The 11,121-nt window shown below is 43.0% G+C and overlaps 2 protein-coding genes across 2 annotated transcripts; one reads left to right on the top strand and one right to left on the bottom strand.

Moving 5' to 3' along the window:
• Nucleotides 1-1,443: 1,443 nt before the first annotated feature.
• DNAJC30 (DnaJ heat shock protein family (Hsp40) member C30) lies at nucleotides 1,444-2,480 on the bottom strand. Its single transcript, XM_069946129.1, has one exon. It carries the CDS (start codon nucleotides 2,393-2,395, stop codon nucleotides 1,553-1,555), a length of 843 nt encoding a protein of 280 aa, XP_069802230.1. The 5' UTR covers nucleotides 2,396-2,480; the 3' UTR covers nucleotides 1,444-1,552.
• Nucleotides 2,191-10,671, top strand: BUD23 (BUD23 rRNA methyltransferase and ribosome maturation factor). The gene is made up of 12 exons (XM_069946128.1): nucleotides 2,191-2,819; nucleotides 4,313-4,350; nucleotides 4,494-4,589; nucleotides 4,667-4,749; nucleotides 4,838-4,934; nucleotides 5,017-5,113; nucleotides 5,979-6,029; nucleotides 6,332-6,417; nucleotides 6,512-6,557; nucleotides 7,171-7,232; nucleotides 8,522-8,611; nucleotides 8,995-10,671. Exons 1-12 carry the CDS (start codon nucleotides 2,772-2,774, stop codon nucleotides 9,047-9,049), a joined length of 849 nt encoding a protein of 282 aa, XP_069802229.1. The 5' UTR covers nucleotides 2,191-2,771; the 3' UTR covers nucleotides 9,050-10,671.
• Nucleotides 10,672-11,121: the final 450 nt, after the last annotated feature.

The following is an 11,121-nucleotide window of genomic DNA, read 5'->3' as shown; positions in this document are numbered from 1 at the left end:
CACAAAACAGAGCAACCCCCCCAACACATGGATTTTTGGTAGTTTCAAAACTGGGATAGACAGGTAAGTAATGCATTATGCTTCTGCAAAAGTTTCATTTTTTTAACCTCTACCTGGAGTTCCCCTTTAATAGCGTTCTTCATATTCACCTGCACAAAGATACAACCACCAGCTGTAGGATACTACTACATCTATGATCAGTATACTCCAGCATTGCTTTGTTCCCCTATGCAATTACCGATGTAGCTGTTGATATCCTAGGACCATTTTTGGCCTGTAGCATCATGTGGTTTGGAGCTTCCCTAAGGGGGTATTCCTCCAAATCTATCAGCGCTCAGAAGTGTTTTGAGGCCACACATAGATTGACTGGAGAATACACAGTGGGGGTCCCAGCAGCTGAACCCCAGACAATGAGCTTGGGAATAGGGGATAACTTTTGGAGATGGGAATACCCCTTTGGACTATATTCACACATAGTATTTCTGTCAGTCTTTTTTCAACCAAAATCCAGAGTGGATTGAAAATATGGAAACTGTGCAAAATTTCTTCATTTCACAATTTATAACAATAAAGTTAAAGGTCTGCTGCTTCATTTTTATCTTTGGGAAAATGCAGATGACAAAACTAATGTCAGGGCCTAGAAAAACCTCACAACTAAGAAGATGTAAATGATATGCACAGAAATATTACATTTTTTTTTCTTTAAATGGGATGTCCAATTTAGAAAAACATGGCTGCTTTCTTCTAGAGAACAGCCCCACACGTTTATAGGCTGCGTGTGGTATTACAGCTCAACTCTACTCCCTTCTGTTGAAGGAACTGCAATACCGGACAACCCATTGACAGGTGTGGTTCTTTGTCTATGTTCTTTTAAATCCAGTCCCTTAAAGGGAACCAATCAGCCCAATCGGGCTGCTGTATACAGCTCCTACAGCAGAAGCTGTATACCTGAAAAAAAGGACTTTAATCCCCCGTATCAAGTTACCGCGCTCAGAGGGATGATTGACAGGCAGAGAGGCCAGTAAGGAACCTTTCTGCCTGTCAATCATCCTCTCCAAACGCGCTGACAGGCAGAGCGTGGTGACTAGACACGGGCGGGGAGCTGCACAGATGACTACTTCCCCGCCGCTGCCTGTCACGCGACCAGGGGATTGAAGTCCTTTTTTGGGGGGTATACAGCTACTGCTGCAGCTGGTACGTGCCACAGCTGCTGCAGGAGCTGTATACAGCAGTTCAGGGAACCATATCAGCCCGATTGGGCTGATTGGTTCCCTTTAAAGGAATTCTTCGCATCAGTCATGTATATTCTGTTGGATGAGCAATGAATGTCTGATTGGTTTGGGTCTGGACATTTGGGGTACCCAGTCTACATGATCAGCCAAGAGGCTGCCACATAAACTGGGTCATTCTCTATTATAATGAATGGGAGGTATGGAAACATCCTTCTATTATATCTTAGAACTGCCATTGGAAAACCTGTTTATAAGTCCCGAGAAATGGGTGTATCCATGCCCCCTGGGCCAGGGTAGATGTTGTCTTAGAGTTATTGTTTTTATCGCAGCGACAGGATCAGAATAGCAGCAGACACAATGAGCAGCAGCCCGGACATCTCGCCCAGCGTGTTGAACCGTGAGGCCATATTCTTCTCCTGCTTCTTCTTCTCTATGAACTCCCTCCGCTCCTTCCATTGCTTCTCCCGGGCCAGCTGCTCCCCATAGTGGGCCTGGTAGAAGGCATCAAAATCAAACATGGGCTTAGCGGGGGTCCTGGAGCTGGAGGTTGACGCCTCTCTCTGGCCGGCTTCTTTGCGAGACGGGCTGCTGCTCTTCCCCGTGGGTTTCTTTGCGGAGCGGACATCCTCTATGCTCAGGAGGCCACGGTCGTACTTCTTCCTCAGGCTGATGCTGCCCAGTACGTGGTACGCCTCCGTCACCTGACCAAACTGCCTGGCAGCGTCCTCGTTTCCAGCGTTGCGGTCTGGGTGGTAGCGGAAGGACTGCTTGTAGTAGGCCGTCTTGATCTGGGACTGTGTGGCGCTCCTGGTCACCTCCAGGATGTCATAGTAGGCAGTGCGGCTCTTATGTAGAGGAGACCCCGCGTCCTGGGCGCCATTTCTGCGGTGGCCATTTTGGTGATAGAAGGCTCTGGATCCCGCCCACTGAGAATATAAACACACCCCCTGTGTGGGCTTCACTAGCCTGTCCACAGTCCGGCCTCTGTGGGCTCCTGAGGGCCACAATGTATATAACCGCGGACTGTAGGTGGCCTCAATGCCAGAGGACACCAGGCACGGTACAGCCAACAAACAGCCATATGCCCTGACACACGAAATCCTCTCTTCTATCAGGCGCTGCCGAGCTTTACTCCGTAACAACCTCAGGCTGACCTCCGTCATTTTTACCGAAGCGGAGGCCTGTAAAGTTTCAACCAATCACGTGACACGCTGTTCCTCTGTGAATAAGAAGCGTGAGTTGCCGGTTAATGTGTCAATCACCGCTTTCAACCAGTAATATTGCTAGTTGTCGGGAGAGACCTAAAACGAGGCTTGGTTCTTATCCATAGGAAAGAGACATTGTAACTGAGCACTGGGGCAATTCTCCGCCATTTTATCGAAGACACGGTGTTCGTTCGGCGCAGTGAAAGGCTCCTTTTGAGGAGACATTAGTAAACATTATTCAAGCGACCTCTTGGAGAAAAGTTGACGGACTCTAAGCATGACGTCATTGATGCGCGTCTGCTCTCACGTGTGAAGTGTTGGATCAACCAGAACCATGGCTGGGAGTGTAAAGAGACCGGAGCAGACGGGACCTGCAGACCTGGTGAGAGCTGCCACTTACCTGACAGACTGCAGGCATTGTATATGGGGGATGGCATAGGTTACTCTATACATGCAGGAAATCACTAGCTGACTACATTTACTCATCTAAACTCAGTGGACAGTGTATTTTAGGTTGTAATGTGAACAGGTCCTGAAAGGATTCTACATCTTTTGTGTATGATGTGATCAGCACTATGAATATCAAAGGCTTATGAGACTGTTCAGTGTATTTTCTCATTATCTTCAGTCCTAGTGGTCAAGATTTTATTTTACTAATAGGTTCAGTAGATATTTTGGATTAGAGCAACCAAAGAGCAGTAACTTACCTTCTCCTCCAGTAAATGATCTGTTACTGCAGTGCTCTGATACCTAAGGGATCATTGTAGCAAATGGCCAATTGTCCTGTACATGGATGTATGCGGTAAATCCAGTCTTACCGCACTTCCATCAGGATCATGATCATAAACCTGGATAGGTTTATTTCAGAAAATTCAAGTGTCTTATTGATGTGATTTGAAGGAATGTATTATTTTAATGTCTTTTGTGTGTGTGTGTGTGTGTGTGTGTGTATATATATAATATATATATATATATATATATAATATAGGCCTTGTATGGCTTATGTGTGTAAAAGTCATTGTCACACCTATGTCAACTGTCCAGCCATATACCTTCACAATAGTGTAAACATTGGAGGATACAGTTGTTTGTTGATATTGTTGTATGGCTGAAAGAACCTTGTAGTTGTAAAACTGGTTACCCATTGTGCTAGGTAAATATGTACAAGGCCGGGGAAATATCACATAACTTCCATTCATGGTCGTCAGTGGTCTACACAGACATTTCTAGAAGCACATCACCCCCACCCAAACTTACTATAAAGGTCAGGGGTATGTAGCTTCTAGTCAGCCTCAGCTGGGACCATGGAAGGAAGGTGCCCAGCACCCTGGTGGTCATCTAGGGAAGTGGGCGTATTAGACCATAATGTACAATATACAATATTTTTCTATAAATCTGTGTGGTGTTATTATCAAGAAGTAACCTATTACATCTTTTTTAGCACTCAGCGTGGTTTAACAGAGCAGTGTGTATGTATGTATATATATATATATATATATATATATATATATATATATATATATATAGCATTTACTAAAGAATCCTCCATCATTGCATATTTGCTACCAGTTTGGAAGACACTTAAATTGCTATCATAGATGGGGAGAGTGTTGCTCTGGAGATACTTCATCTGCAGTCCTAGGGAATACCTGACAACTCTGTGCTCTCTTGTAGAATGCAGCCGGCACTCAACATAGTGTCTATAGTCCCAGCCTTCCTGGCTTATAATTTTGCCAACTTCTTGTTCCAGTGCATTAATGTATACAAAATAACTTCTTAGTTTTGAATCGTATGTATGATCCGATATCTATTCTCCTATGTGTTCCCAGTTGATATCTAGGTACTAAATGCTTACTTTTCTTTTATTCCCTATAGTTTTACAATGAGACGGAAGCCAGGAAATACACACACAAGTAAGGGCTGGCTATTCATCCTATTCTTATCTATTCTATCTGTATATATATATATATATAATATATTCATTCTACACACATAGATGATAATCAGTTCCACATCGTGTAGTTGTATTGCGTTATCTCCTTGCTTTACCTTACAGCTCCCGTATCATAGAGATTCAGTCTCAAATGTCAGAGCGTGCTGTGGAGCTTTTGTGCTTGCCTGAGGATCAGCCATGTTACCTCCTGGATGTTGGGTAGGTTGCAGGACATATAGGATATACTTTGCAGGTTCTGCTTAGATTTTTTTTTTCTAAACCTTTGTTTTTTGCAGCTGTGGCTCTGGTCTGAGTGGGGACTACATAACTGAGGAGGGGCATCACTGGGTTGGCATTGACATCAGTACTGCCATGTTGGGTAAGTTGGTCCCTCATTCTCATTGATGGTGTTAATCGGTTGCACCCCTTTTCTTTGTAGTAATTCCTGTTCTTATTTCTTCCCCCAGATGTGGCATTAGAGCGAGAAGTAGAAGGCGACTTGATCCTTGGAGATATGGGGCAAGGTATTCCTTTCCGGCCTGGAACTTTTGACGGCTGCATCAGGTATGTGGCTAGTGAAGCAAAATATGAGAATGCCCTCAACAGTTAATGCATTTTATATCCTAACGCATCATCTTCCTGTTAGTATTTCAGCCCTGCAGTGGCTGTGTAATGCTGATAAGAAGACGCATAACCCTCCTCGACGGCTCTTTCGCTTCTTCTCAACTCTTTACTCTGCACTGGTGAGTGTATTTAGGCCAGGGCCACTTGATTTTAGTCAGGCACAGGCTGTGCAGCCAAAGATACCCATGTTGCACTGCAGGATCGTGCTGCAATGCAGTTAATGTAAGTGATTGAGTCATGTTGCAATTGACAGTCACAAGAAAACCATCCAGGATCAATTTCTTGTGACTGTCGGTCATTTGTGTGGGTGTGTGTGTCTGTCACAACAGGACTCCAGACACTTACTATAGCCGTAATATACCATTATCCCTGCAGTGCTACACAGTGATGTATGTCCATGCAACCTGTCACTGAAGTGACTGTATGAAGCCATAGCCCTATTTGTCATTCAAGTATATACCGTATTAGAATTTTATTGCATTATATGCCGTTTTCCATTATGTTGCCCAATCCTCCAATAGTTCTCTAATCATAAACAGAGTAGCACTGGTGAATTTACCCTGCAGCCAGACAGCAGTTTTATGTTGGTATGTAATCCTCTGGAAAAGGTAGCTATGGATGAGCACCATCAAATTCAATTCTTCAGTACAATGTAATTATCTAACATAACTTAATTGCTCACCTGAACTAGCTGTGGATATTACTACTCTTTTAAAGGCCCGGGCTGAAGCACTGAAGGCAGGCCGACCCATCCCCAGTGGGAGGAAACCACCACCCCTCTATGACGCGACTCCATTGATTCTAATGGAGCCACGTCATAGAGGGGCTGGGATTTCCTCCCACTGTGGGCGGATCGTCCTACCTCCAGTGCTTTATCCCGGGCCTGATGGTACATTCACTTTAAATACTTTTAGAGTTTCGTTTTTTTTTCCTATGCTATAGCATGAGCCAAACTGTATTAATCTGGTGGTTCTTTTTTTGCAGGCTCGAGGGGCTCGTGCAGTCCTGCAGCTGTATCCTGAGAATGCAGAGCAGGTGGGGAGCAGTCTATTGTAATGCTATTCTCCTCTCTGTCTACTATATCCGTGCTTCTCAATTCCAGTCCTCAGGCCTCACCAACAGGTCTTGTTTGTAGGATTTCCTTAGTATTTCACAGGTGATATAATTATACTCTGTGCATCAGGTATTATCACAGGAGTTCTTTGTATGGGAAATACTCAAAACATGACCTGTTGGTGAGGACTGGAATTGAGAAGCACTGTACTATATTGTAGTCTTGTATACCTGTGTAAGGTCACTGACAGCCTCTGCTGACTTTTTATTGCTTCTTTCTATAGCTAGAATTAGTAACGGCTCAGGCAATGAGGGCTGGATTTACCGGTGGTATGGTAGTGGACTATCCTAATAGCAGCAAGGCTAAAAAGTGAGTTCTGCTTCTAGTGCACTTTATATCAATACATATAAGTGCAGTGTATTTCTGTCATGCAATCAATGTACTTTCTGTTATTTATTTTTAGGTTTTTCTTGTGCCTATTTGCAGGTGTATCAGGAGTATTGCCCAAGGTAGGTTCTAAGAGAGCTGTCTGTAATAAATGTTCTGCATTATTTTGTTAAAGCTTTTTGCCCTCTGTCAGGTAAGCGGGCCATAAAAAATAGTTATACTCACCTGCTCAGTCCAGTACCACCGCCACTGGAAATGTTTACTAACAATGTCATTCACTGACAGCAGCAAAGAGCGGGTGTTTTCTGCATGATACCAGGAAGCCGGGAGCAGCAGGATCCAGACACTGGGTTTCAGCAAGTTATATACTCCAAAATACATGCTCAGTAATTATGTCACACTTAAAGTGAAGGAGCACCATTCCTCTTTTTAATCTAAATAGGTTAGAGATGAGCATGCTTGAGTCTTATTTTTCTGCATTTGAATACCGGTGGCTGAAGAAGTTGGATGCAGCCTTAGGGAGTCCAGGAAGACATAGATACAGCCTGGTCTCTGGTATTCAAATGCTAAATGATCGAACTAAAAAAAATATATATTTATTCGGGTTTAAAATTCTGTCAATGAACTTCTTATAAAAACCTGTCTCTAATTGTTAGGTGTACAGGGCTTGTGTATTGCCTACCTGCTATGTGGCTTTATCTGACTTTAGAAGGCTAATAATGCACCTTTTCATAGGGTCTGGGAGAGGAGTCAGCGGAACAAGGATCAAAGCATCAGGCATCATTTACCAATGAGAGGTAATGGATGAGTCATGTAGATAAACATATTCTGATTTCAGTATGTGACTGTAGGTGTGATGTCTAAGAGACACTAGGAGTCTTGTGCTGTGGTAGACTGTAAAGCCGATCAGAGATTTCTGCTTCATTGGCAGACAGCAGTTAAGGGGAATGTACAATAGTACCTACGCATTTATTATGGTAACTGTCTGGTATGTTATAGGAACAATGTAGCTAGTACTAGGAGGGGTGAATAAAGTATCCTTTTCTAGGCACTAAAAAAAATAATATCCCTATGGATCACTACCCTCAGTATCATGCTGCTTCTTCATTGTGTACACATCCCCTTTTCCCTTCTTTATGTAGAAATAGGTGGAAGTTCAGCGCTGAGACACCCACTTTTCAAAACTTTTGACATTTTTTTTTTTTTTTTATAAATGACTGTAACGCTATAGGTAACCCATCACCATCATATTTTCTTCTCATGTCTGCTCAGTTTCTAATGCGGAATGAGTTGTGACAACACATTATAGGCACTCGCTATACTGATATGTCTGTCTGTACTTGCTGAAAGGGTGTAGCGTCCCTCACAGCTCCCAAGATGGACAAAGAGCAACAGAGGTTTCACGTCGTGCCTGCTTCTAGGTGCTGGCATGTTTTCCTTCCTCTTACATTTTTTTTTTATCAATTGTCTTTTTATTGATTTTTAACAGAAAGTATGTAACAGACAGTCGTATACAAGAAATACAGGCTCATGAGTTCCCATTGCAGGGAGAAAGCAGGAGGATAAACACGATGATAGACATAGCACCAGTATTAGATCTTAGTACAATATGGGTGGTCAACATCGCCTATAAGAGAACATAGCTCTAACAGAGAGAGGACATAGAACAAACTAACAGAAGTGGCAGTCCCAACAAGAGGGGACTGCAGGACACCCGTTTGGATATACTGAGGGGGGATGTGTGTGCAAGTTGTAAGTGTCTCAAGGGGTCTTCAATTATGGTAAGATGAATAGAAAAGAATGGGGAACAGAGGTGAAACACTGAGAGGGGGGGGGGGAGGGGGGGGTAACCTGAGGGGGGAAGAGAAACACGTAAGGATCTTGGGGGGGGGGGGGGGGGGGGGGAGTGCAGCTCAGTCTAGAACTTATGTGTCTCAATTACTAGTCGACTGAATTGGACTCGTAGGGGGAGTATCAGGTAGTATGTAGGCAGAGTCATGATATCTGGACTCTATCCATGGGCTTCCTCTTACATTTATCAATATACATCAATCTTTCTAAGCAGAATCTACTTTTTATAATGCAGGTTAAGGTTTAAAAATATCCGAGGGAAATCAGCAAAGAAAAGCAGAGACTGGGTACTGGAGAAAAAAGAACGACGCAGAAGACAAGGAAAGTAAGTGATTGCTTTTGGATCAGTGAGCTGCTTTTATACTATGTATATCGGTGCGAGAACCTGCCACTTGTGAAGGTGTAAGGCTATGTGAATGAATGAGGTTCCAAGTTAATACTAGGTAATGTAGAAACTAAAATGCCCTTCTTTGCAGCCATTGATTGTGATATTCGCACAGTTTTTTAGTTAGGTACTATAAAAAACCTGTACTTCACATTTTCTCACAAAGGTGTTCTGTGGACAGTTGTATCCCTTGTATGTATATGTAGCATTTACAGTCCATTAATACAAGGTGAATAGAGCTAATACATACTGTAAGGCCGTCTATATGTTACATTTGTATATTGGTCTTGACTTTTGTTTAACTATGTTTTTTGTCAATTTAGGGGAGTTCGGCCTGACACAAAGTTCAGTGGGCGCAAGAGGAGACCTCATTTTTAGACTTCATACAGTGACTCTCTTCCTTGTGGGAAGACTGTGTATTTGATCCCTCTTTATTATATGGACTTGCAGTGCCTTCTGAATATGGAGTAAAGAATAGGAGGGTGTACTGTGCTCTGTGAAGATAAACCTGTCCTGGATCCCTCTCCACAAAACAATTGTCAGCCACAGACACCTTATCTAGTTATTAGACTTGTAAAACCTTAATTTCAGCCAGATGCAGGATGCTTTCTGTGTGTCTCTTAGTTACTGTTGGTTTTCAGGTCAAAAAGGCACAGACTTGTGGCAGCATAGCTTATGGGATAGAAATTTTAATGACTGTGCACATAGTGGAATTCATGTCTCATCAATACAATGGAGACTGTGCACCTCTGACCCAAATCCTATATTTCTTGTTTATGTTCTGTAGCCATTTGTTGTTTAAAAGGCTTGCTGTGTGACTACCTGGGGGGAGCTGCTGGTAGAGAATGACTTGTGTTAATCTGGCCCTACAGTGTGTTATAATTGCCTCCATAATTTAATATTAAATGCCTTTGTAAAATAAATTTGAGGGGGCCCTTGGGGTTTGGTCCTGTGGCAGTGGGGTTGCAGGGTCATTCTATGGCCTCCCTTCCCTACTTGCGCTCTCTTTGAAGGATTGGCGGTCGCTGACCGACACAGTTTTGATTTAGTGTAGGGACTCATGTGAACCAGGGGACCTGCACGTGGTACATGGGGCAATATGGTTTGATCAAATTATATACCAACATCCTGGCGTTGGTTTTTAAATGTAGCCGAGAGGCATTAGTGTCAGCCGTAGGTGTGAGGTGCAGCTGCTCTTTTTTTCCATGTCCGTATTAAATTTGTAGTCAGCACAACCCATTAGATTACCTTTATTATATTAAAAAGACGGGTTCCCACTACGTTCTTGCAATCCGTTTTTTGCATCCATTTTGATCCGTTTTTCCATGGACTTCCATTATAAAAAAAAGTTTTTTTAATGGACACAAAAGTAAGGTCAGCTATGTTTTTGTGTACGTTAAAAAAAAAAAACTGATCTGTTTTAACAGTGCGTCTCAATTCCAGTCCTCAGGCGTCACCAACAGGTCATGTTTTGAGGATTTCCTTAGAATTTCACAGGTGATATAATTATACTCAGTGCACTTTGTATGAGAGAGTCTCCAAACATGACCTGTTGGTGAGGCCTGAGGACTGGAATTGAGAAGCACTGCGTTTTAATCCTTTTTTTTTATTATGGAAGTCAATGGAAAAACGGATCAAAACAGATGCACACAAATGCATCTGTTTTTTGAAAAAAAATGGATGAAAAAACTGATTGCATAAATGTAGTGTGAAGCTAGCCTAAGAATTGGTCACACTGCCCTTTGAATGTGTAGAGAAAAATCTCCATTAGTGTTGTAAAGAGGTATAGACTGATTTGTTATTGTCTTTACAGTTACTACTAGTCACACCATAATTCCTTCTTGATGTCTAATATGTGCAAACTACCAACATCAACTATGTGGAAGTGTCCATTCCATCAAAATTAACATGAATACCGCTTCCTGAACATGTTTTGGCATCTTCATCTGCTTATCCCTTGTTTACATAACCGATTATAAATGGATTCCTCCTTCTACATATGTTTGGCTTATCAGGAGGGAATATCTTCTTTTCCATGCAAAACCTCCATCATCTTTGACCTATGTGGTTATCAGCTTATCTTTGTAATTGACTTTTAATCTTCCAATGTAGTTTTTTTTTTTTTTTTTTTTGGGTGGGTTCACGCGTAATGGATCTGCAGCAGATTTCTCGCTGCGAATTAGCAGTGAGACCCGCTGCAGATTCCTGCCCTGTACACTCTATGAGCAGATAAACTCGCAGCAGGATGGACATTCCGCTGCGAGTTTAACCCCCGCCGCTGGTCCCCGCTTCGGGGATTCCCAGCAGGTCCCGCTCAGCCAATCAGTGCGCTGCCCTGCCACAGCACACTGATTGACTGAGTGGGACGTGAAGACACTGGGAGCACCGAAACAAGCCAGAGCAGGCACCAGGCGAAGTATATGCTCTGGCGGGGGGGTTAACTGGGCAGG

This window comes from Dendropsophus ebraccatus, chromosome 11 (assembly GCF_027789765.1).
Source record: "Dendropsophus ebraccatus isolate aDenEbr1 chromosome 11, aDenEbr1.pat, whole genome shotgun sequence".
NCBI lineage: Eukaryota > Metazoa > Chordata > Amphibia > Anura > Hylidae > Dendropsophus > Dendropsophus ebraccatus.
This window is presented reverse-complemented; position numbering and strand designations above follow the sequence as displayed.